At 47.3% G+C, this 24,672-nt stretch overlaps 3 protein-coding genes across 5 annotated transcripts in view; 2 read left to right on the forward strand and 1 right to left on the reverse strand.

Moving 5' to 3' along the window:
- Nucleotides 1-368: 368 nt before the first annotated feature.
- enpp4 (ectonucleotide pyrophosphatase/phosphodiesterase 4) lies at nucleotides 369-5,261 on the reverse strand. Of its 2 annotated transcripts, none has more exons than XM_080493351.1 (7): nucleotides 5,107-5,261; nucleotides 3,999-4,277; nucleotides 3,114-3,407; nucleotides 2,801-3,036; nucleotides 2,477-2,650; nucleotides 2,125-2,394; nucleotides 369-1,180 (listed from the first exon to the last, which is right to left on the reverse strand). In XM_080493351.1, the coding sequence occupies exons 2-7, from the start codon at nucleotides 4,242-4,244 to the stop codon at nucleotides 895-897; spliced, it is 1,506 nt and encodes a 501-aa protein (XP_080349477.1). In that variant the 5' UTR covers nucleotides 4,245-4,277; nucleotides 5,107-5,261; the 3' UTR covers nucleotides 369-894. The 2 variants fall into 2 exon arrangements, with proteins under 2 accessions (XP_080349477.1, XP_080349478.1); XM_080493352.1 differs by having other exon boundaries at nucleotides 2,733-3,036.
- Nucleotides 5,262-7,128: 1,867 nt separating this feature from the next.
- clic5a (chloride intracellular channel 5a) lies at nucleotides 7,129-13,356 on the forward strand. 2 transcript variants are annotated; one of them, XM_080492800.1, is made up of 6 exons: nucleotides 7,129-7,670; nucleotides 10,817-10,926; nucleotides 11,014-11,139; nucleotides 11,227-11,333; nucleotides 11,421-11,593; nucleotides 12,792-13,356. In XM_080492800.1, the coding sequence occupies exons 1-6, from the start codon at nucleotides 7,167-7,169 to the stop codon at nucleotides 12,954-12,956; spliced, it is 1,185 nt and encodes a 394-aa protein (XP_080348926.1). In that variant the 5' UTR covers nucleotides 7,129-7,166; the 3' UTR covers nucleotides 12,957-13,356. The 2 variants fall into 2 exon arrangements, with proteins under 2 accessions (XP_080348926.1, XP_080348927.1); XM_080492801.1 differs by lacking the exon at nucleotides 7,129-7,670 and adding an exon at nucleotides 9,182-9,466.
- Nucleotides 13,357-14,376: 1,020 nt separating this feature from the next.
- Nucleotides 14,377-24,672, forward strand: part of mgat5 (alpha-1,6-mannosylglycoprotein 6-beta-N-acetylglucosaminyltransferase) — a 45,321-nt gene continuing 35,025 nt past the window's right edge. Inside the window, exons 1-3 of the mRNA XM_080492812.1 lie at nucleotides 14,377-14,641; nucleotides 21,047-21,525; nucleotides 24,269-24,433. Of these exons, the coding sequence (XP_080348938.1) occupies nucleotides 21,285-21,525; nucleotides 24,269-24,433 (406 nt within the window). The 5' untranslated portion in view covers nucleotides 14,377-14,641; nucleotides 21,047-21,284. The remainder of the gene's footprint in view (nucleotides 14,642-21,046; nucleotides 21,526-24,268; nucleotides 24,434-24,672) is intronic.

A 24,672-nucleotide genomic window follows, 5' to 3' on the forward strand; every position in this document is an offset into this window, starting at 1 on the left:
AATGTGTTATTTTTGTTACAATACCTCCTGAGAAACAGAGTCTATTTATCTGTGAAGAGACAAAGATTTACAATATTACAGATGACTACATAAGAAGTTATGATTTTTTTTTTTTTTTTTTTTTGGGAAGAAAAAAAAAAAACTGAAAAAAAAACAAAAAAAAACTATAAATGTATACAGTTCATTTGGAGATTATATGAGTGGAGTTTGATTTTATATATTTACCATTTTATTACATTGTAATGTGACTGCGATGGAGAAAAAAAAAAAAAAACATAAAAAGGAATATAAATTGATTTTTTTTTTCTTTTTTTGCAAACGTGTGTCGCTTTTTTATTTCCATCACTTCCATTCATGAGGCAAAGTCGAGAGTTTCAGACGAGTTTTATTGAGAGGTGCAAATATGTAACTTAGGACGAGAACAACAAGGCTGCTGCACAATTTTATCTCACTTGACAAAAGGTAAAAGTGCCTATATATATATATATATATTTCTATATATTCATATCATCTCTGAAGCATTTCAATCACAAATCTTTGGTAACGATCCCACGTGAACACATTTACACGCATCAGCAGTTTGCATAGAGCTACACAGCAGAAAAAACAAGAAAAAGGTGGCTTGAAACGCGAATCAGCGGAACAAATAAGAGGGAAAAAATAAAAAGATCCATGGAATCCCTCCCTGAGGGAAAAACAAGCGTCGCTCAAACTCTTTGATATTTGAGCGTCTGGCTCCCTCTGCTGACGGAAAAGTAGAAGTGCACATACAATAAAAACACATTTTCCCACAGAAAGATATAAAAAAAATAATCTCTCGAATCAGTAGTTTCCTTTTCTTCACGTAGAATATATGTAACAGTAACACATTATAGAGGCTTCAAAAAAAAAAAACTATAGCAATGAATTGTTCCGCCGATTCTTCGGTGTGGCTTCACCCGAGTGCTTCTGGAGCGGCCCCCGCTTCTCAGGGAACCGTACGGTCTCGGACGTGGAACGGAGTGACGAGGCGTTAAAGTGCATCATGCCGAGTACCTGACGGACGGACGGAGGGGCGACGCTGGCGGTCGGTTCTACTCCAGCAAGGGGTCGTCGTCGTCGTCGTCGTCCAGGTCGACCTGGAGCCTCTGGAAGGGCCGGGGTTCCGAGGTCCGGCGGAACCTCAGGAACCTGAAGAGAACTGAAACAGGAAGAGGTTTGAGAACCGGAAGAACAACGCCGACTGGTCAGATTCTCCTCGGAGTTCCTCGGGTGTTGGTTTTAGTCGCTCCTTTAAATAACAGTAAGCTTCCTGATCAGGGCATCATTTCTAAAAGTCTGACGCCACGTTTACATGACAACGTTTCAAGTGAAAACGCATTGTTTTTGTTTCAGAAAAGCTTCGGGTTTCATTTGCATTGTTTTGAAAACTGTGTGCGTTTACACGGAAACGGCAGAAACGCTGAAAACGACGAAGTGAGCAGCTGCGTTGTCCCCCGTTTTCACGAGATGAAACCATTTTCAAAAAGATGTATTTTCACTTGTTTCGACAAAGACAGAACGTTTTCAAAAAGTTTCATTTTCACTTGTTTCGACAAAGGCAGGCAGAACGACAAAGCCTGAACATTTTCAAAAAGTCTCGTCGACCCTCGTTTTCATGGTGACGGAGTCAGAGCTTTTTCAAAAAGTTGCATTTTTCGCTCACTTCGACTTCGAGTTGGAACATTTTCAAAAAGTTCCATTTTCACTGAGACGGAGTGTTTTTGAAAATTTGCGTTTTTTTCCCCCTCGTTTCCACAGAGACAAGAGTAGGAACGTTTTCGATAATTTGCACACACAATCCCCCACCCCCGACCCTCGTTTCCATGGAGACAGAGTCAGAACATTTTCAGAAAGTTTCATTTCCCCTCAACTCCATGGAGACAGACCATTTTGAAAAGTTCCACCCTGGAAGCCATTTTCAAAAAGGTGAAAACTGTTGCCGTGTAAACGGGGCCTGACTATCTGACATTTATCGACTTTTCGGAGAACCAAGGAATCCAGGAAGTGACGAAAACGTTTGGACAAGTCACTAGCGACTTGTCCAAACGTAAAATTCAAAAAGATCCGTCTCTCGTTGTCGACCAATCCTTGGTTGGGACGTACCAGTGATGGTGCTGAGCAGCAGCAGGACGCCCACCACCAGGCCCACGGTCAGCGGGACGTCCCAGCAGCGCTCCGCCGCCAGCAGGCACCGCGCCCGGCTCAGCGTGCCGTTGTTGGGCCGCGCCGGCACCGACAGCAGGTGGCACATGAGCGGGTAGACGTCCACGCTCTGCAGCTCGGCGACGCGCTGGCCCCGGCGGAAGTCCGGCCCGACCGCGGCCAGGAAGGGGTGCATGCTGGGGAGGGAGTTGTCGTAGCCGTGGTCGCCCACTGCAGGAGACGAAAAGAGAGGTGTGGTAATACCGTGCCAGACGAGGCGCCAGTTTGACGGCCACGGTCTAAACGGACGTACGTCTGGGCAGCCGGTTCCCCCGCAGCACGATGGTCCAGCCCTCGTCTGCGATCAGTATGATGGGTTGGACTCGCTCGTTGTCGCGGTAGTGCAGCCGCTCGGGGATGGCCTTCTTCAAATACGCCGTCATGTGAGCGTGGCACCCACTCAGCCGGGCAAAGACGGCGTCTGGATCTGCAGGGGGGGGGGCACAAACAGAACAGCTGGTACCGGCGGCAACTCGTCAAACGGCGAGGGAAACTTCGAGCTCGGTTACTTGTCTTGGGGATGAGCGCCGCGACGGGCGTGAGGTCCACTAATGTGTAATTGTCGGCGTGGACGCACTCGTCGAGTCGTATGAGGCGGTCGGCGGAGCACTGCGCCATGCCGTGGTCGCTGGTCACCAGGATGTTGACGCGGCCCCAGAGTCCCGCGCGCTTAAACTCCGATATCAGCAACCCGATGTCGTCGTCCACCTCCTTCAGGGCTTTGGCCATGGCGGTGGTGTTTTCGGGGCCGTACCTGTGCCCCGATCGATCCGGCTCCTCCCAGTAGAGAGCGGCGAACATCGTCCCGGGTTCCTGGCGGGAAGAGAACGTAACGATCGTCAAAACGTCTCCAAAACGCGACCGGCGTATGTCAACCGCGGCGTCCCCACCTTTTCGTCCCCCAGCATCCACTCCGTCACGTTCCCCAGGCGCTGCTGGAACGTCACGTCCGGATCGTAGTGGAGGAAGTGCGTCGCCGTGCGGTTCTCGATGGGCACGTCGGAGCCGGGCCACATCATGGCCGCCGTCTTGTAGCCGGAGTCCAGCGCCGTGATCCAGAGAGGCCGCGCCTCCTCCCACCACATGGGGTCCGAGTCGTTGGACAAGTGGAAGTGCTTGTGGCTGACAGGGTCGTACATGTTGCTGGCCAGGATGCCGTGAGACTCGGCGTACAGCCCCGTCACCTGGGGAGGGAAAACCCTCGCTATCATCCGTCAAGGCAGAACGAATTACCGTATAATTCCATTTAGAGGAGCACCCGCTCTTTTCCAACGAAGAAAGAAGAAACCTGACTCGCGGCGGCGACGCTGTACAAACACCGGGCCCTTCTCGCGGACATTTTTCATTATTAACACCACCTTTCAAGACTGTCGCAGCAAATCCGTCCTCCTCGTTGAGTTCTTCGCCGACGACAGGCTTCCAAAAAGTGCGCACGCGCGGTTTGCCAGAAATATTCCCGCGTCAACAAAGTCACATGGAATTACCGTATATTACAAAATGTTTTAACTTGCGCCCCGAGGCGTGGACTGGCGCAGTGCACATCTAGTGGGAACTATACGGTAGATTTAGCGTTCTCCTCGGGACAACCTGTTAGAATTAGAAGGTGGTGGAGACCAACAATGGAGCTAAAACAAGACAAAGGGCCCCTGATCTACAATCGGGAAGGAATATCTAAGTTTCATCGTGGGTAATATACAATCTTGTGGTTCGAAATATACAGTTTGTCAACATCAGGCAATAAGTCGAAGACGGCCTGGAAAGGCTTTCTTCCTCACCAGGCTGTAGTGGTTGGGAAACGTCTTGGTGATGAAGACGTTGGTCACCTGCTCCACCAGGACCCCCTCGCTGTACAGGCTCTTCAGATTGGGCATGGGGAACCTCTGCAGGTAGTCGGCCCTGAAGCCGTCGAACGAGACCAGCAGCAGCGGGTGGGCCGGAGGGAGGGGACCCTGCGTGTCGTTGTTCCCTGCGGCCGAAGCGCCGACGCCGCAGAGGAGGCCCAGCAGTAGCTTCAGCAACATCCTGGGAACGGTGGCGGCGAAAGACGCCAACGGCTGAGGCAGGACAAGAAGAGACGTTTGAATGTTTCTCTTTCTTTGGAGGAAGTGAGAGTTTCAGTCGTCGCTTTGTGCAATTGTGGGAAAAAAATTTTTTTTAAATACCAACCAACGCAAAAGAAAGGAAATGACGCAAGATCGTGAGCGTTCAGTGAAGTTTAAGCATCTTTACTCCGATATAAAAGTGGACAAAGTGGTAATTAGACCTTTAAAGACCAGTTATTACAACCACCATAACCTGTTTCACCAAACACTGAAACTCTTTGTCTTCAGATTGACTTGAAACTATTAAAACCACCACAAACTGTCTGGTGTAACGCAACGCCTTCATACTTTCTCTCAAATGTATTATCCCTTTTGGCGGTCATCGACTGTGATCCTCAAAACATAAAAAAAACCACAGATACATACAAAAAAATACTCACATATTCATACCAATTTGAATGTATCTATATATATACACCTATTTACACACGTACAAACACAAATATAGTCACATACATAGATAAACCCTTTGTAAATATTCTTTATAAATAAATAAATCTTTATTTTATGAAAATATATAAACACTAAATCCTCTCTATCCAAGCTACAGCCAACAACAAAGCTTCTTTCACTTCCTGTATAGCTCAGATGAACAAACACAGCCAGGACGAGGGCAATATAGGAGAAAAGGGAACTTGGCTTTTAGAGAAATATGAATACAATAGAAAGCACCAAAAAAGGAGGAAATGAGTGATATTATTATTGTAGCTGTCATGTTAGCAGAGATGCTACTAGTTAGCATTCTGTCCCCTCCTGGAAGTTGAAGTATTTTAAAGGTTACCTGTTTACACGAGGGGATACACACGGGAGACAGACGGACGTCCGCCACACGGTGCGGTTTGAAAACGTCCAATTTCTCCTTTTTATCTCCGCAGCTCCATCACAAACGCACACTTTCAAAACACACGACACGACTGTCGTCGAGCTAACGCTACCGGAAGCGGTAGCTCGATGCTTTCAAAACGAATCCCGATGCCCCTCCTAACACACGTTTTAACTAGTTAAACATTAACTGCCTTTAAAAATTCAAATCTTATGACTTTATACAATAACCACAAGGCCAAATATTTGCTAAAAATTTAATTCAAGCAATTTTTAAAAATACCCAGCTATTATTTTGACATTAAAATATTCAACATGTGCATCCGTAAACACTAACTTGATGCAAAGCTCAATTACAAGATATACAGCTCAAACAGTTAATCTGCGTTTAGGAAAGCCGTATTTGAAGTTTTTTAATTCGCTGTGATTGGTTGCTTATTGTATCTTTATTTTTACTTTATTTTTAAATTGAAATTTTTTTTATTGTATCTTTAAATGTCATTTAAAGCGCTTATTTGCTCGACAGTTTAAGCAGCAAATAAGCCCTTTCTGAAGGCGGGCCCTTCGTGGTATACTCAGCTGTGATTGGTTGATGATTGGGCTGAATTAGCCTTGCTAAAACTGTTACTTATCCGAATAAATCTGCAAATAACTCAAGAAATCTTGGGTTACGTCTTTATGTAAGCAATGTTTCTGCTCTGTATGGGTGTTAAAAGAACAATTTGGATCATTTTCTGTGAAGTTATTGTCAACGTGCAACCAACTCAATAAAATGCAAAGAAACAAAAACCTGCCAGGTGACTCACAATGAGTTTTTCTTTTAATGTTAAAATCTCAAATCTGTCAAAAATATGTATTTCAAAGTGATGTTGAAAATACAACAAATCTGGAACTGAAACAAAGTATAACAGGTTTTTGTCTCCATGGGGTGACTCTGCACTTCAAATTCTATTTATTTAGTTTCGACTTGCAAAAAGCATATATTATTATGCAGTAGAGATTTAAAAAAACAAACCAAAAAAAAGATCAGCCTTGCAGTAAAATTGTTAAGAACAAAGGTGAACATGTAGACCCGAAGGTCTATCCTCCCATCAAACTAACCAAAAATCAAACCCTGGTAACTTACACATCCTCCTTTCGTTCAACCTCACTGTGAATACTTTTATGAAACCATACAACACTTCTGCTTTATCCATCCCAAAATATTACAAATGCTGGTGTCAGTGCACCTGCTTCACGCATTCAACATAAATGGTGAAACTCTGATCACATACGTAATAAAAACACAAACATTGTGCACAGTGTTTATTCTTACGTCCTATTTAGTCACATATCACAGAATCAGAACCATGATGCTTTTTTCTGGTTCATACAGGATGTGGGAACTAGAATTTCTGAAATGGAGCGAAAAATATATTCATTTTAAAAGCCATGAATTCTAATAATAAGCAAATGAAAGTAAGAAATTGGATGATTTAATTTAAAATTTCATTATTTTCTATTTAGCGGCCTTTCACTGGGCTGAACATTGACATGAAACCATGCTGGTTTTCTTTGACACACCCAATCAAGGGTTCCTAGATATTCTGCTTTGTTGTGTCTGTTCATAAGATTCCTTTCGAGAAAGTGAGCCTTCACTTCGATTAACCAACATTGTGAGCCCACTTCGGGCCTTCCCTAGGATTCCTGTTGCATCTTGTGAACTGCGGTTTCCAACAATTTCGTCCTTTGGCGAAAGACTCTGGACCACCTCCCTGGTGGTCGAAGACGGAAACGACGTTTGCTCTGTCGGCGAGTTTTAATACGATGATAAAGTGCTCCTGGCCACTCAATTATTAACTAGACTGGATACGGCCTGAGCAAACCTCCCCTGGCGTTCACCTCTACGAACCGCTGCGCTCGGTCCTTCCAGCCGTCCCCGTCCAAAGTCCTGCGTTGCATTTTGATAAGAGCCTCTGCGGCATCTCTCCGCCGCCACAGTCCACCTTGACCAGCTCTCTTCCCCCTCCCCCCCCAAGGATGGATTCCCCAAGCGAGCATGTGTACGAGACCCCAGTGGTCACCTACGAGAACCAGTCGTCGGGTATTTACGAAACCACCTACGAGAGCCACTACGAGGTGCCCTCGCCCCTGGATTACGAGAGCGTCGGCGAGGTCTCCAGAGACGTCCCGGAGCCCCCGTCCCTCCCGCCGCCAAGCCCTCCGTCGGAAGGCTCGCGGAGCCGCTCGTCCTCCTCGTCCTCCTCGTCCTCCTCCTCGTCTGAAGAGAAAGAGGGAAGCGATGAGGAGAAGGAGGAAAAGAGCAAAGAAGCGTACGAGAATCTGAGGGAGGAGGTGGAGGAGGACGAGCAGATGGCGTTGGAGAGCAGCAGAGACCTGAACGGGGAGAGGAGTTCCCCGGATGTGGTGGACTCCTCGCGCCGATCCTCATCGTCCTCCTCGTCTTCGTCCGCCTCTGAGAAAGAGGAAGCCAAGAAGCCGGCGGAGGATGTAGACGACTTTCAGATTTCCCTTTTTGTCAAGGTAGGCGAGTTAGGCCATTGATTGTATTTATGTGGAGTTTGGACTTTAGATCCTATTGTTCTAGGCCTTTTACACCCGTCCCCATCCTGTTCACACACACGCTTCTATTTATAGGTAACGTGCGTGCATGTGTGTGTGCATTGGAGGAAGAGGAGGCGGAGAGGGGGGGGTCATTGCTTCTAAATATAAGCTGAACTGACAGGAATGTTCTGACTCGGGACAGTTGAGGATGGCTTCTGCCACGTGAATCTGTGCGTGTGTGTGTGTGTGTTTGTTGGGAGAGAGACTGCTCCGTCTAGTTTATCTCTGCTGAATTTTATCTTGCCACGAACCACCACACCCAAACACACGTCCCATCACCCAATCACAGTCCCGGGGTCGTAAATCGCACACTTTGAGACGGCAGAATCATAAATGACGGCAATCCAGCGGGGCGGGAGAGTTGGAGAGCGAAGTCTACGCTGGATAAACTTTGGCTGATAGCAGGCAACTAACTTCAAAGACGTGCTGGTTGCTCTCGATAACAGGTCAACCTGGAGCCGCAGGCGTCGATGAACGCAAAACCGCAAATCACAGTTGCTACATAAATGACCCTGTGCCAGATTTCTCAACGGGGCTCCGGTGTGGGCCTAACAGCTCAATGCAGGACTGTGTGTCTGTCAGACCCGACACATCAAAGCTCTGAGGACATGCCCTTTGATGAAGAGTCACAATTTTCATCGTCATCAACATATTTTACACTCATGACAACACCACATTTAAGGTAATACAGTCAAGTACTTGATCATAACACATGAAAGTTTGTTTATTTTTTAAAAAAGATTAAGGACTGTATGGATATTGATGTATGCTTTTGATCAGGGGAGTTCTTTGATCAAGCATGTGAAGTCTCAGGCCCATTACAGCATGTAGAGAAGAGTTACATGTCACTTCCTGTTTCATGACGAACCATCAGATGTTCTTCAGGCTGCCATGGCCACGCCCTTTGACTTGTGCAGACGCAGTTTGATACCCTCTTACATCGGGAAGGACTGTTGTATTTACAGGCCAAGTTTTAGGTCTCTTGGATTTACCCTGTATTATTAGTTCAACATGAGAATTTCACAGTTAGCGCCAAATGGCGGACTTCCTGTTTGGTTTAGATTATGGCCGTCATGACATTTTTGTGTGCCCTGATGTACTTCACATCCTTACCAATCTCAGGGATGGTATCACAACGTTTGAGGCCATAGTAGGATGAATTCAGTCAGATCAGTGTGACTAAAAAGACCTCAAATCACACAAATTACAACTTTCTGGTGCCACTCATGATGATGATGATGATGATGATGATGATGATGATGATGATGATGATGATGATGATGATGATGATGACGATGATGATTCAAAGTCACCAGTCAGAGCTGCAGGAGGTGGGCGGAGCAGACACCCCACCCTGTCAAACAGGGTTTATTTTTGCACGGCTCTGTCACCCCCCCCCCCCCCCCCCCCCCCGCCCCCGCCCCCCACACACACTCACACGCACATATACACACACACACACTCTCGCACACACTCCCTAGCATTCGTCCTCAGCTGACACACTCACAGAGCTGCTATGGGACTGAGCCGTCTCCACCGAATGGACCCGGAGTAGAACCTGCTGAAATCTGAGACGCTACACACAAACAAACAAACACACACACGCACACACACACACACACACACACACACATAGGAAAGGGGTGTCTTTCTTGACCATGACGGATACTGCAGCCGAGGACGACAAGGACCCCGATATTGAACTATTTGTCAAGGTGTGTACAGTTTGGAGTGTGTGTGTCCTCTTTTCACTTTTTAATCTATAAATCTAGAACTCTAGACACATTTATGTCAAATTGAAGCTGCAGATTCACGGCACACTATTAGAACACACTGTGTGTTGGAGGAGGGTGTGTGTGTGTGTGTGTGTGTGTGTGTGTGTGTGTGTGTGGCTCCTTTAAGCATGTTGTTATTGTTGCGTGCTGATTTGCCGTGTGTTAACCTGACACCCACGTGCATTGACAATCTCTCTCGTTCTCTCCCCCAATGAATTATTACTGGGGTCCTTTCAGAGTTTAGAGCGGCTTTAAATAGTCGGCGGTTATGATGCAGTGCGGTTGTCGATTTTGGATGCGGCCTGAAAGGTTCAAAAGTGGGGCTTAACAAATGTGGATTGCAAACATATCATTTTTCTTCTTTAATGCTTCATATGAATCCCACACACAGATCTGAACGAGACAGTCAGGTGTATGGGGCCCTCTAGTGGCCATAGGAAATATGAAATTAACAATGTAGAAGTGGCGCACCCTGAAAATGCAACTTGTTGTCTCCATAAGACAGGGGGGGGGGGGGGGGGGTAAACACAACTTCTGGAAAGTTCTTTGACTCGGTCGCCATGGAGACGGGGGGAGGGGGTTGCAACATTTTGTAAAGTCTCCGTCTCCATGTAAAAACGCGGCAAATCGCAACTTTTGGAAAATGCTCAGACAACAACAACAATGGTTGTTTCCGGAGTTGTTTTTAAAAACGTCGCTGTATAAACACTAAACCTTTCTGAAACGACACCAAGGCCCCGTGTAAACCACTTTAGCCACGACTTAACTCCAATACTATGGTGGGGATATGAATCCTATCGTGGCTAAAGCTAACAAATGAGCTCCTGTAATGACTGTGTCATTCGCCCTAATGCTCATATTATCGAGAAATGGGATCACTTTTTCTTGGTGTGACGGATGCACATCGTGGTTTGACTTTAGGTTTCATGATTCTTCTTGAAATTGTTGTGGTACCTGATGCTGCCGTGTAGAGCGGCCGGAGGTCCAAACACGCAGTGAGGCGTCTAATGGAAGCCGCGTGGATTATTCATGTCGGACCCGGTGTCTCGTTACAGTGTCTTCTTGCAGCATTGTGCACACGCACGCACACACTCACACACGTATTACTGTTTGTTTCACAAATGGAGCCTCAAAAACTGAAAGCACTGATTCTTTGACTGATCGACGATCAGTGAGTTACCGTTCTGATCGGGGTCAAGGCTTGAGGATCGGACTTTTCGTTGAATCTGATAAGACGTTGCGAAGACTGTGTGGACGGAGACGAGTTTCTATTTGTTTGTGCGCGCGCAGGCTGGGATTGATGGCGAGAGCATTGGAAACTGCCCCTTCTGCCAGCGCCTCTTCATGATCCTCTGGCTGAAGGGAGTCGTCTTCAACGTCACCACAGTGGACCTGAAGAGGTGAGCGTGATCCCAGATCGGATCGAAACGCACTCCCAAGAAAGAAATAACCAAGCTAAGATTTTCAAAATGTCCCCATCTGCGCAGGAAACCGGCCGACCTCCACAACCTGGCTCCGGGCACCCACCCGCCGTTCCTCACCTTCCGGGGGGACGTCCTCACCGACGTCAACAAGATCGAGGAGTACCTCGAGGCCATGTTGACGCCACCAAAGTATTCGCCCACGCACACGCAGGAAAACGCGGGGAAAGGGGTCAAACGGGGCAGTTTAACACCCTGACGCCGTGTCTGCGCTTTCAGGTATCCCAAGCTCACGGCGAAGAACCGCAAATCCAACACGGCCGGAAACGACATTTTCGCCAAGTTCTCGGCGTACATCAAGAACACCAGGGCGGATAAGCATCGATGTGAGTGTGCCGGGTGTGTGGAATCCCACCCCTGATTGTGAGCGTCTTTTTTTTTCAAATGGGCCCCTGTCCTGGTCTGTGTTGCAGCGTTGGAGAAGAGTCTGAACAAGGCGCTGGCCGAGCTGGACGAGTACCTGATGAAGCCGATCGAGGACGACGCGGACGGACGCCGCGACCTCGAATCCAATCGCAAGTATCTGGATGGAGACGAGCTGACGCTGGCGGACTGCAACCTCCTGCCCAAGCTTCACGTGCTCAAGGTACGAGTCCCTGGGCGGTTTGCTCTCCGAGTTTGCCTCTCGGTCGGAGTCAGGGTTTGAATCCCTGCCCCACAATCTGTCTGTCCCGTCCTTTGGTGTCTTTCTGTCCTTTAATCCGAACCGCAACACCAGAAAGCCTCCACCTCTGAGTCTGGTTCTGCAGGTTTTCTCCACTTCTCACTCTGGTTCTGCACAGCATCTCCATCTCTGGGTCAGGGGGAAATCTCCACCTGTCTGGTTTCTTCAAACAGTCTCCACCTCTGACTCTGGTTCTACGGGTTTTCTTTACATCTGACTCTGGTTCTGCAGGTTTTCGCCACTTCTGACTCTGGTTCTGTAGAAAATCTCCACCCCTGAGTCTGGTTCTGCAGGCTTTCTCCACTTCCTACTCTAGTTCTTCAGAAAGTCTCCACCTCTTGCTCTGGTTCTGCAGGTTTTCTCCACCTCTGAGTCTGGTTCTGCAGGGGGGGGGGGGGGGGGGGGTTCAACCTTTGAGTCTGGGTTTGTAGAAAATCTCCACCTCTGACTCTGGTTCTGCAATGTTGTCTCCACTTCTGACCCTGGTTCTTTAAAAAGTCTCCACCTCTTTCTCTGGTTCTACGGGTTTTCTCCACCTTTGAGTCTGGTTCTGCAGGGGGTTTTTCAACCTTTGAGTCTGGGTCTGTAGAAAATCTCCACCTCTGAGTCTGGTTCTGCAGGCTTTCTCCACGTCTTACTCTAGTTCTTCAGAAAGTCTCCACCTCCCGCTTTGGTTCTGAATGGGTTTTCTCCACCTCTGAGTCTGGTTCTGATAGGGGTTTTCTCCACCTCTGAGTCTGGGTCTGTAGAAAATCCCCACCTCTTGCTCTCGTTCTACATAAAGTCTCCACCTCTCAGAGTTTTTTTCTTCCCACCATCTCCTCTACTTGCTCAGGTGGAATTTTTTCTTTCTTTCGGTAAAAGTACCTTGAGATGACTGCAGTATTTTCTCAGTGTCAGGACTCGTCAGTGTGAAGGGTGTGACGACAGGTTGGTGGAACTTTGTACAGACATCCACTGAAAAGTTGTTTTGGAAGCACCAAATTAAGGCCAATCCTTGTTTCAACACTTTGTGTGCCGTAGAAAAGGTTAAAGCTCCACGTGCCGAAACTGCTCAGTTTTTTTTTTTCTGTTTTTTCCCCCCCCAACCTGGACTTCACAAAATTGTTCCTGCTGGCAGGTGGTGGCGAAGAAATACAGAAACTACGACATCCCGTCCGAATTCCGAGGCCTGTGGCGTTACCTGCGGAATGCCTACGAGCGGGACGAATTCGTCAACACGTCCGCGGCCGACGTGGAAATCGAGCTGGCCTACAAGGACGTGGCCAAGCGGCTGGGGAAGTGAAAAAGAGCCACCAATCACTGAAGCCACTCTTTCTTTCTTTTTTCGCTCTCTCTCTCTCTCTCTCTCTCTCTCAACTGATCTCACAAATCATCCCTGATCTGACAATGGGATTGTAATTTCTCCACCCAGTCCTTACCCAGAAAGGTCACTGTGTTATTTCCACTCCGATTCGATCTGTAGTAACAAGGGATGTGCGGCGCCTGCTTGCGGATGTCATTTCAATCACCAGCTCCGTTTGTCTGTATGGTCGATGAGGCCTGTCGGAATATAATGTGAATTTCTTATGATACAATATAATGATCAGCAGCTGTATCCATAATTTCTCTCCTGATGATCAGAACCACGCTGTGTATACTTGATGTTGCTCATTTGAATAATAAAATCTATTTTCTCAGAGGCCGAGGGTTTAGCGTTTGTGGTTAATCTCACTTGAAACTGGTATGAATACAAGCTGAGTCAGAGAGTGCTGCCCAGTATCGACCTAGTGCTGATAATGCAGCAATATTTAATGATTTATACATACATTTATTTATAAAGCGGTCTAATCGTTCACTGCCTGATACCAGCCAGCAGGAGGCAGCATATACAAAGCTTTCATTAGAAACAGAGTTAGGGCTCATCCTGTTTTCTTCAATACGTTCATACTGACACTGAAGGCGTGAACACCAGTAGAAACGAAGCAGGAGACAGAGAAATAGATAGATAGATAGATAGATAGATAGATAGATAGATAGATAGATAGATAGATAGATAGATAGATAGATAGATAGATAGATAGATAGATAGATAGATAGATAGATTATTCCTTTGTTTGCACACACACACACACACACACACACACACACACACACACACACACACACACACACACACACACACACACACACACACACACACACAAACATAAACGTATGTTGAGTATATTCATAAGAAGAAAGGAATGAATGACGCCACAAACAACTAACTGACTAAACAATGAATTATTCTTGATGTAGCGGTGTCATTATGATATAGTTGCCTACAGTTAGAAATAACAAACAAGCAGCCTACATAAACAAAAAAAGCAAATAAGTTAGTAGGTGATTAAACAAATAATAAGAATAAGAATAAGAATATCATCATCATCATCATCATCATCATCATCATCATCATCATCATCATCATCATCATCATCTTTTGTTCTAATCATAGTAAATAAATACATGTGTGCAAGGAAAAAAGCCTTAATTTACACACACCATCAGTTCGAACTTTGCTTCCCGTTTGTTTTGTTGTTTACAAGCGTGTGACGTTATTGTTCCTTCATTGTGGTTCCTTTTTTTTGTTTGGTTTTCTTCGTTTATTCTGCGCAGTGTAACAGTCAGACGGTCCCTGCTTGCTCCCGACGTGAAAGTGGGCAGAGCGACACACACACACACACACACACCGTCACACACTTACAGTAACACACATGAACACACACACACTCTCTCTCTCACACACAGTCGGCGCTGCGTTCCGTCTTGATTCTCTCCCCTCCGGTCTGCTTGTGTTCTCACACACACACACACACACACACACACACACACACACACACACGCACACACACACGGCCGTCTCCTGCTCTCCAGCTCCGGCCCGGAGGGGCTCTATCGCCGCCTCGTCACGCCGCCGCTCGGGCACCGGACCGCGGGGCCGAAGCGAAGGTAAGATCCGCCTCGGCCAGCGTGACCTCCGCGGTGGAAGGGAGCGGGGTTGAAGGAGAGGCGCAGTGATCCGCTGCGGCGTTTCTTTTGGGGGCAGGTCGGGAGTTTTTAATGGTTTTTTTATTTTTGTATTTTTTTTTCTGTTCTCCCGGAGCTCCGGGGGGGGGGGGGGTTCGGGGCGCGGTGCGATCCGGGACGCGGCGCGTCCGCCGCGGCTAGCTCCGTTAGCTCGCCCCGCTAGCTGCTGCTTCCTTCCACCGGGGGAGGATCGGCACGTTAACCGCCGCAGCGCCTATTGTTATCAGCCCGTGAGCTCGAGCACAAGCTGGATCGAGATCATCAAGAAAAAAAAAAACAACAACCCCACATTTAATCCGATTATTCCGGAATATCTGATTTGATTTCCACCTGTAAATCTCTCCGTGTTTCCCAACATAAACACTGGACCTGCCAGTGTTTATGTTGGGAAATGACCGTGGAGAGAGCCTCACGATCCACGATGGCGCAAAGCCAATACCATCATGCACATAGTTGCATTTCTTCTTCTTTTTTATTTATTTACTCCCCCCCCCCCCCTTTCAGCATGATCGGGTTGGTTCCTGCAGACCAAATACAAAGCTTCTGTGGAGAAGAGCTCTCAATCTGAGCTGATGACCGCTCGATTCATTTCAATCCAGACCGAATCAAAGCCTGCTGGTATCGGCCTGCTGGTATCGGCCTGCCGATAACGCTTTTAGATTCTGGGGGAAACCGGGGGGGGGGGGGGGGGGGGGGGGGGGGGGGGGAAAGTCGAAAACAAAGCCTTGGGAAAATTGAGATTTGTTGCTGAAATTCAACATCAAAGGGACTTTAGGGAGAAGGTGGAGACCAAAAATGGAGCTAAAAGACGGCAAACTCGATTGAGGAAAAGACTTCGCTGTCAGAAAGGGGAGAAAAAAAATAAGAAACTGAGCTGAAAGAAAGCAAATACATCCGCTGGGGGGGTTTTTTGTTTTTGGTTTTTTTCGTTCAGACAACATGCTATTACTTCCATTTAGAGGGTGGTGGAGACCAAAAACGGAACGAAAAAGGAGCGTACGGCTCATGCAATCTCCAAAAATGACATTAGGCGAAAGACTGCCTTTTCAAAAACTGAGAAATTGAGCTGAAATATCGACATATTATTAGCGGTTTTTATTAGTTCACCTACAAAGGGGGTGTTGAGGGGCCACGTTTCTATCTCGAGTGGGACGAAACCATTAAAATAGTTACCGTTATAACCTTTTTTTTTTTTTTTTTAAATGTCGAGACAAGTTCCCCTTTTTTGGAGACAGAAGACACAGACGAGAAGCTGGCGGGGACCGACAACCCCGGCCAGAGGAGTGTCGATACGTCCAACAACTTGCGCCCTTTGAAGATGATTAAAGACTTTATTGACACTTTATCAAAGCGTTTTGCGTGACCTTTGTAGTTGCTCTAAAAAAATTATTATTATTTTTTTAAAGCGGCGCCATTAAATTGCCTTAAAGGTTCCTGGTCTGATTAGACCAGATGCATCCTGTGTCATTACCATGCAAGGATGTGATTGTGCGAGTGGGGGTGGCGGTGTGGTGGTGGGGGGCGGGGGTCTTATCTGACTCTTGAGGAAGACTGTCCAGAGGTGAGCCTGGCTCTTATAAAGAGCTCTTTCACTCAGCGTTTGGTGTTTTTCTTTTTTTTCGTTTTTTTTTTTTCTTTTTCCACTGGGATTATAAATCCTGAGGAAAAGGAGCTTTGCTTCACTGGCAAGAAATCGTTGGAGGGGTGTGTGAGTGCGAAGACGAGTGGAGGGTGGGGGGGGGGGGGAGTGGTGGGTAACTTGGTGGAGGCAGAGCTGGAGGAGGGATTTGAAGATGGAGGAATCGGCGGTGATGGATGCCACGCAGGGAAAGTGGAACACTTGGCCTCTCTGTGATTAAAGGGCTCATGCAGTGTGTACACACACACACACACACACACACACACGCGTCTCACCTCCTGTGTGTGTGTGTGTGTGGTCGATCTGAAGGCTGATCGCCGGGCCCGGCGACGTCCAACCGCAGATTCTCGCCAAGCCGCCTCCAACGCTTGACAGGTAGCCGGGACATTTTGCCTCACGTGACGTTTCTTTTTTTTTTTTTTTTTTAAATGCGTTTGAGCGGGATTACAGAGTGGATTAGGCCTACATTAGGTTGAAAGTGCCGCTCGGGTTTGAGGGATTTAACGCAGTTTGGGCGAGAGGGGGTCTTCACAGACCCGACGGGCTCCTTGAACTAGTGCGTGAACAGGGACCCTGACCCTAATTCCCCTTTACGAGAGCGTAACGCAGTTCTTTCTTGTGTTATCACTACCAACAAACCGTGTGTGTGTGTGTGTGTGTGTGTGTGTGTGTGTGTGTGTGTGTGTGTGTGTGTGTGTGTGTGTGTGTGTGTGTGTGTGTGTGTGTGTGTGTGTGTGTGTGTGTGTGTGTGTGTGTGTGTGTGTGTGTGTGTGTGTGTGTGTGTGTGTGTGTGTGTGTGTGTGTGTGTGTGTGTGTGTGTGTGGTGACGGTTCCGCCACCCGTCATGGTGAACTTTTCTCTCAAATGAAAATAGTTTGGAAACTCGATACGGAATCTGAAACTTGAGATGAGATGAATTCGGCCTTATTTCCGTGACAACGGTTTTTTTTGAGTGAACTTTTGAGGGCCCGTTTACATGACAACGGTGCTCGGAGCCACTGAAAAAGCAACTTTTTGAAAATGGCTCCTGCAGTGGAACTTTATGAAAAAAAAACAAATGGGAAATGAAAACCCCTCCGACTCTGTTTCCGTTGAAATGTCTGGGGTGTTTTTTTTAGGTTTTTTAAAGCGCAACTTTTTGAAAACCCACCAACTCTTGTTTTTCAAGAGTAAACGCAAACTAGTAGCGCATTGGGGGTCACCTTTTTCAAATTTTGGAAAACGGCTCCCAGGTTGGAAGTCTTTGAAATGAGGGGAAACGGCAATTTTTGGAAATCCTCAGAGGCCATGTCCGCGGAAACAAGGTGGGGGGAATGCAACTTTTTTTTAAAAAACTGACACGGTCTCCATAGAAATGGGTGGAAATGCAATTTTTGGGGGAAAATGCTCTGACTCGGTCTCCGTGGAAACGGGAGAAAATACAAACCTTCTACTTTTTACTGCGCATGTGCACCATGGCCGTCGTAATCGGTTCAAACCCCCGTTCTGAAACATCGGCAATACTCTGTCCAAGCACTTTACTTCCTGGTATGACGTAAACCAGTTTTTTTCTCATGGTGCCACGATACTGATTTTATCACCAGACTCACTCTGAGACAGACGAACCAAAAAAAAACAAAACAGGTTCAACTCTCGGAATTTGTCCGACTGAAACTCTAAAGAAGCCGCCGGAGTCCGACCGATCAACCGCTGACGTGGCCGTACGTTTCGGACAAAACGTCCCCCCCCCCCCCCCCCCCCCCCACCCACCACGTCTACTCCCCGCAGAGTCAGCGGTTGATATCCGGTTGCGTAGGCGGATTCACACCGGCGAGGTTGGCGAAGCAGCGCCGGCCCGTTTCTCCGGAGGGGCCTCATGAATAATTAAGAGGCGGGGCTTGTGCGAAGGAGCCCATTAGGATGCAGGGTCACACCGGTCTCCATGGGAGCCGAGGCCGCGTCGCCCGGATCACGCCGACGGAGGTCTCTCCTCTGGGGACATGAGAGGTCTCCCGGCTCTTTCTTCGGGACGGGTCGCCGCCACGCTCTCGTTGGGAAGTTGGCGCTCCCGGAAACTTCCGGAACGAGCCCGCCGTTACCTGGCCGCGAGGAGTCAAGCAGCTATTTATATCCAGGGTGGGAAAATAGATCCTTTTTCCAAAGCGGATCCATAATTGATGTCCGAGGCTCCATCCAAAGCGTATTCCCTCGATTGTTTTTTTTTTGTGTGTGTGTGTGTGCTTATGCAACAAGCTCTTAGTCGATGTTATTCCTGTTGGGTGGAGGCGCCGGCTTTTCTTTTAGACCTGGAGTAATGCAGCGGAATGAATGCAGACCCCCCCACACACACACACACATTGAGACTGCACTTAAAAGGTATTTTCAACTCACAGATGTAGAGGATGGAGGCGGGGGGGCGGGTGGGGTGGGGGGGGGGAGGGATGGATGGAGCCTTTTACCTCGCTCGGCCATCTGGTCCCGGCTGCGTGATTAGGATTGCGGTTCCGAGAGATATTATTCCCCGAGATGATTGCTTTGACAATGATGCGACATCGTGGTTGGTTCTTTAATCCCCCCCTACCCCCACCCCCCTACCCCCCACCCCACTTCGCCGGGTCGCCGTGACGCATCGGCGTCGGACGCGTGAAAGACGGCGGGCGGTGAAGCATTTTCAGAGCTTTGTTGGTGAAGAAATGGCACTGGAGGTCATTTACATTTGTCATTTGGAGTTAAAATGTCTTTTACGGTTTAGTTTTATTTACATCTTGTCCACTTTATGTGGTCTTGGTGGTGCTTTTACTTTGTGTTCTCGTCTCTTTTGGGGCCATTTTGTGTCGTCTTGGTGGTTTTGCATCTTGGAACATGTGTGTTTACATTTACACCCTCTTCTGGTCAATTAATTCCTTTTTTTTTTTTTTTTTTTTAACGCCATTTTGTGGCCGTTTTTAATCCCTTTTATGCTGATTTGACATCTATCGGTCCTTTTATGCTTCTTTGCACCCATTGGGTGGACTTTGAATTTGTCCAACAGATCCCTCTGCAGGTGCTCCATTCTTGAAGTTAAACACCGGATTTAGATGGACACTGATTCCTCCGAGGCTTGAATGCTTCAATTGTCACTGTGCAGGTTTTTTTTTTTTTTTTTTTTTAAACTCACCCGCTCCCTCCCGACACAATGAACACTCCCCTTCAGCAGGTTGTTATGCCATCATCTAGTTACAGAGGACATTATATATTCTGCAACCTTAGCCGGCGGGGCAGATTAAGACCCTGCTCCCTCGTTCCGCCACACGGAAACAAAAAGTTCGTCACACCGCCGTTTTGCTGTTGACCTGACTCGCCCCGGCGGGGGGTAGAGGAGAACGAGGAACTAAGATGTGGCTGGAAAAGGGGGACGCGTCGGTTCAATCTGAAAAAAAAAAAAAAGCAAACAAAACAAAAAAAAAGTCGTACATGTATTTCCTGTTGCTGCACTGAGGTTTGTGGTTTTTCCATTCAGCAGAGCTGCTCGGGCACTTCCTCTTTGTGGCACGTTGTGGAGAAAGCAATGACTTCTGTGCATTTGGGTACTTTCATGCAGCTTTCAGGCTATTTTGCATCCCTGGGTGGTTGTTTTGCGTCTTATTTTGGCCATTTTACATCTACTTATTGTTGTTTTGGTTTTGTTTTTTTCAGATTTCAGGGTTGTGGTTTTGTTTTATGTAGGACTGTTTAACATCTTTGTGGCCATTTTGCATCCCCTTTCTAGTTTTTTGCACCTTTTTTGACATTTCTTCTGGGGTAATTCATCTTTCAGGCTATTTTGCATCCCTAGGTAGTGGGTTTTCATCTCATTTTTCCCATTTTACATCTACTTATTGTTTTGTTTTCAGATTTCAGATTTCAGGGTTGTGGTCATTTTGGCGTGGTTTGGTTTTATGTAGGACTGTTTAACATCTTTATGGACATTTTGCATCCCAGTTGCAGTTATTCGCACCTTTATTTGACATTTCTTCTGGGATAATTCACATTTCTTTGGCCATTTTGCATCAACTTTGGAGTTATTTTCCATCTCTTTGTGGTCGTTTCACATTTCTGGGCGCTCTTTCGCATCCATTTGTGAAACTTGTATTTATTTATTCATTGTACTCTTTTTGCTGAAATGTAGTGTTTTTGTATGACGTGACAAAGAAAGGTCATTAACGACCTCGCGCACTTCTGATTCCCTTTTGGCCAGATAGTAGCCCGGTTTTTCCTGTAAGACTTTGTACAAACCAAAGTCCGAACAAAAGATCCGTCTTTGCCGATTTCCACCAAATAAAGTTTGTCTGAAACATGTTTAGCCTTCTAAAATGAGGATGACGCGGCTCATGAAGCTGGTTTTCAGTCACTTAAACTCCATTACACCCGGTCCGCGGCTCCTCCAGGTCAACCACCGTCGCTCTTCAGAGGGAATAACCATCTTTAGCATTCTGCCCGTGTCCCCGCTTGTCGGCGAGCGAGATGGATTGTCGGCTGTCCAAATGTTTACATTTTGGGGAGGACTGTGCATAACTTCCGTGGAGCCCGATCCATCATCGAGTTCAACTCTTGTCGTCGGCGTGTAGCTCGCCACTGTACTCTGGTACATGTGAGATTAGGGCCCCGGGCGCCGGAAACTCCCTTGTTATCTGGGTGGCAAACCAACCACTCGTCCCTGATTCGTCTTCTCCTTCTTCTGTCTTCTCCAGCATGCGGCAGGTTGGACTCAGTCCTCTGAGATGTTACTGAACCGCCGGGATGGGCCAGAGAAGGAAATCACGCCGCTGAGGCAACCGCCGCCCCAAGAACAACCGCCACGTCGATCGACGCCCGCCATGCCCCGCCTGCCCTCCTGATTCCGTCGCTTTCCCCCCTCAACAAAAAATAAATAAATTAAAAAAGTCACCGCGTCCCGCCTCCGTCCTCCGGGGGGTTGAAGTCGTCAGCATGGCCACGCACTTCCTGTGGAAGCTGTCCTCCCAGAAGCTGGGCTTCTTCCTGGTCAGCTTCGGCTTCATCTGGGGCATGATGCTGCTGCACTTCACCATCCAGCAGCGGGCCAGCCACGAGAACAGCGCCGTGCTGCGGCAGCAGATCCTGGACCTCAGCAAGCGCTACATCAAGGCCCTGGCCGAGGAGAACCAGAGCGTCATGGACGGGCCCTACGTGGGAACCATGACGGCGTACGGTGAGTGATCGGCTCCGCTTGTCCGCCGTTTGAAAAAACGGGAGATTATATTCAGAAAACAGCCGCATTGGAGCAGAATTCCGTGATGGCACCGGTTCAGGAGAGCGGTCAATAAGTTATTCATGCCGTTAATAGACCGGTACGGCTCGATTGGGGGGGTGGCGGGCGGGCGGGGGGGGTTCATTAGAAAGCCGGGATTGGAATCGATTGTCCTGTAATGCCCGGAGAAACAAGAGGATACAGTAAAGCTGCGGATTAAATCGGCTTCAGGTGAAAAGGAAAGGGAAGTGTGCAGGTGTTTGACTTTTTGCAGCAGGCAAAACTGAGAAATCCTACAGTCATGGATGTACCTGAACGCCCCATTGATTACACCAATTTGTAGCTATTACAAGAAGAAGAATTAAAAAAAAATTCTATTAATGTTCAATCAAAACAAATGTTAAAATGTTTTGTTTTTTCCAGGAGTCAACTTGCAATAATATTGTAATTATAGCTTGTTGATGTTTTAAGAAAAAAACACATCTTATCAAATATTCTGTTACTTTATGATTGTTTTGACTTATAAAGCCACAGTTATGAAGAATAAAGGCAAGATGCTTTAAGTATTTCAGTTTAGGTCCAATAATTGTGAAGCATATCAGAAAAATATGCTTTTTCTTTGTATCTTTTTAACGAAAATGTCACATTTTATGTGATTTTATCTTTGAATACAACCCAAACATAGAATGCATTTCCACAGTGTAATATTTAAGGCGGTATTGCAACTCTTTCAGTTAACAATGCTTTTTAAATTTTTTTATTATTATAGATTTTCCAATTACAGCAGATTTTTTTTGTCATGATGAGATTATCCATGTAAAGTGGTTAAATCAGTGACAAAGTGTGTGGTTTTTTGGGGGGTTTTATGTGATTTAATTTTGAAACAAAATTAAGACAAATCCTGAACATTGCAAGCCGCCCCGGACGCCGTTCGCCATCGTTGTCCTCTCTGACCTAGAAACACTTTCCCACCGCTCACGTCCGAGGAAAAATCCGGCAACCTGCCCGTCGTATAGATATTGCCGGTGTAATCCTCTCGGTCCTCTCCGGCGGTCACGGGGTCCGGACTTTCCTTCTGAACGAGCGTAGACAAAAGGGATGATTGCCTCGGGCTTAGGCTCCCGTGTAATCACTTCTTTATAATGCCCCGTAAAAAAAAAAAAAAAAAAAAAAAACCCACTCCATGTCCTCTGTTGTTGGGAGCAGACTGGGCGGAAGGTGCCCCCTTGGGGGCACTGACGCGGCGATCCTGGAACTAAAGCCCCGTTTCCACAGTGCCCCTTGGTGCCGGTACGGGTCAGGTCGGGACCGGTTGTTGTGCGTTTCCACTGACTCAGAACCGTTACCAACCGGTACCATTGGGAACCATTTCTCGCTACCCCTCCACTTGGGGTACCAGGCACAATGTGCCGGATATGAGGGGGAGGAGCTTCAACACTGCCGTCTGCTCATTGGTCCGTGACAATCGCTGTCCTCCCAGCAAGCAGCCATTTCCAATCAGTTGTCCGGCAGCAATCAGGTCACTTTTTTTGAAAATGTCCTCCCGTTATGGCGTCACATCCTGCGTGATTACACAACCGTTCATAACCCCGCCTACATTTCAAACCGAGCCCCGTGTAATGGAAACGCGGCACTGATACGGGTCTGGTTACAGATAGCCGACCCCCCCCCCCCCCCCCCCCCCCCCCCCCCCGACCGGCACCGGCACCAAGGGGCACTGTGGAAATGAGGCTAAAAGGAGCATCGGGCAACGTCAAGTGTTTCAGACGGTACTCTTAAGAATCCGTAGACCTCGGCTGCTATGATCTAATATTCAAATGAAGGGAAATCAAGGATGAGCTGGATTTGAGGCAATAAACTTTGAATATGATGTTTTTGGAACAACAAGATCCTTGTGAAAGTGTTAAAGCTGGATGACATAACCCCTTTCTTATCACCTACTTAAGCTATTATAATATGTAACTTCAAAGCCCAGAATCCTCCTTTGGTGAAATGATACTTGGAGAAACTCCCGACAATCTTGTGTGGATCCAGTCTGATATCTCACATTATCTCCAGCTTTGGCATGGCTGCTCTCTCCAGCTCACTTAGCTCCCTGACGTGATAAAAAAAAAAAAAAAAAGTGGCGTGTCTAATGCATGACGATGCGGGGGGGGGGGGGTCTATTGCGTGAGACAGACAAGCGGCGATTGTCATTCGATTAAAGCATACGCGAGCCGCCTCCCGTCCAGTTTGAACAGTAAACTACATTCATGGGGGCTTTCAACGTTTCTCGTGAAACGTCACTGGAAACGCTGCAGGTCAGAGCGAGTGCCACAATAAATGTTGTTTCTTCCGTCAACTTGTTTCACCCCTTTGTCGGGAAGGAGACCCCATTTGGTATTTCTTTCAAAAACGCAAAGTGAAAAAAACGCAAAACTTTTGTTGCGTTTCGTGGGTCTGTTTAGATGACGGCGGTGCACGGAATCACTGAAAGCACAGCTTTTTGAAAACATTCCGTCTCCATCTCTGTGGAAATGGATGTAAACGCTACTTTTTGAAAACACTCCATCTCCGTATAAATGAAAAGTTTTCTCCTGGCTGCAGGTTTCCTAGTCTTTTATAGAAAAAGACATTTGTCCATATTACGGACTTTTGAATGGCCGACATCAGCAACTAGATAAGATCTGCGCAAATTTATACGATTTCCCTTATTTCATGGCAGACTTGAAGAAGACGCTCGCCGTGCTGCTGGACAACATCATGCTGAGGCTGGGGAAGCTAGAGTCCAAGGTGGAGAACATCTACAACGGCACGGGGGGCAACCTGACCAACGGCACTGGCACGGCCGCGCCGAGCGCCGCCAACTCGGAGAAAGTCAACGTTGCAGGTTTGTTGGGCGCCCGGTCCTCGGTTCCGTCATGGGGAACGTGTTGGTATTTCAAGAGACCCCGGGGAAGTGTGTGTGGGGTGGTGGTGGAGGGGGGTGGTATGTAGGAATGTGGATCTGGATTAGACTCGATAATGAGCCCTCGTGCTCGCGGTAGCTTGATCCTGGGAAGAAAAAAAAAAAAAAAGGGGGGAAAGTCATTCTAATAATAGACGGGAGGAAGTGACAGACGATAATTG

The sequence above is a fragment of the Lipophrys pholis genome (genome assembly GCF_963383615.2).
Source record: "Lipophrys pholis genome assembly, chromosome: 23".
Classification (NCBI taxonomy): Eukaryota; Metazoa; Chordata; class Actinopteri; order Blenniiformes; family Blenniidae; genus Lipophrys; species Lipophrys pholis.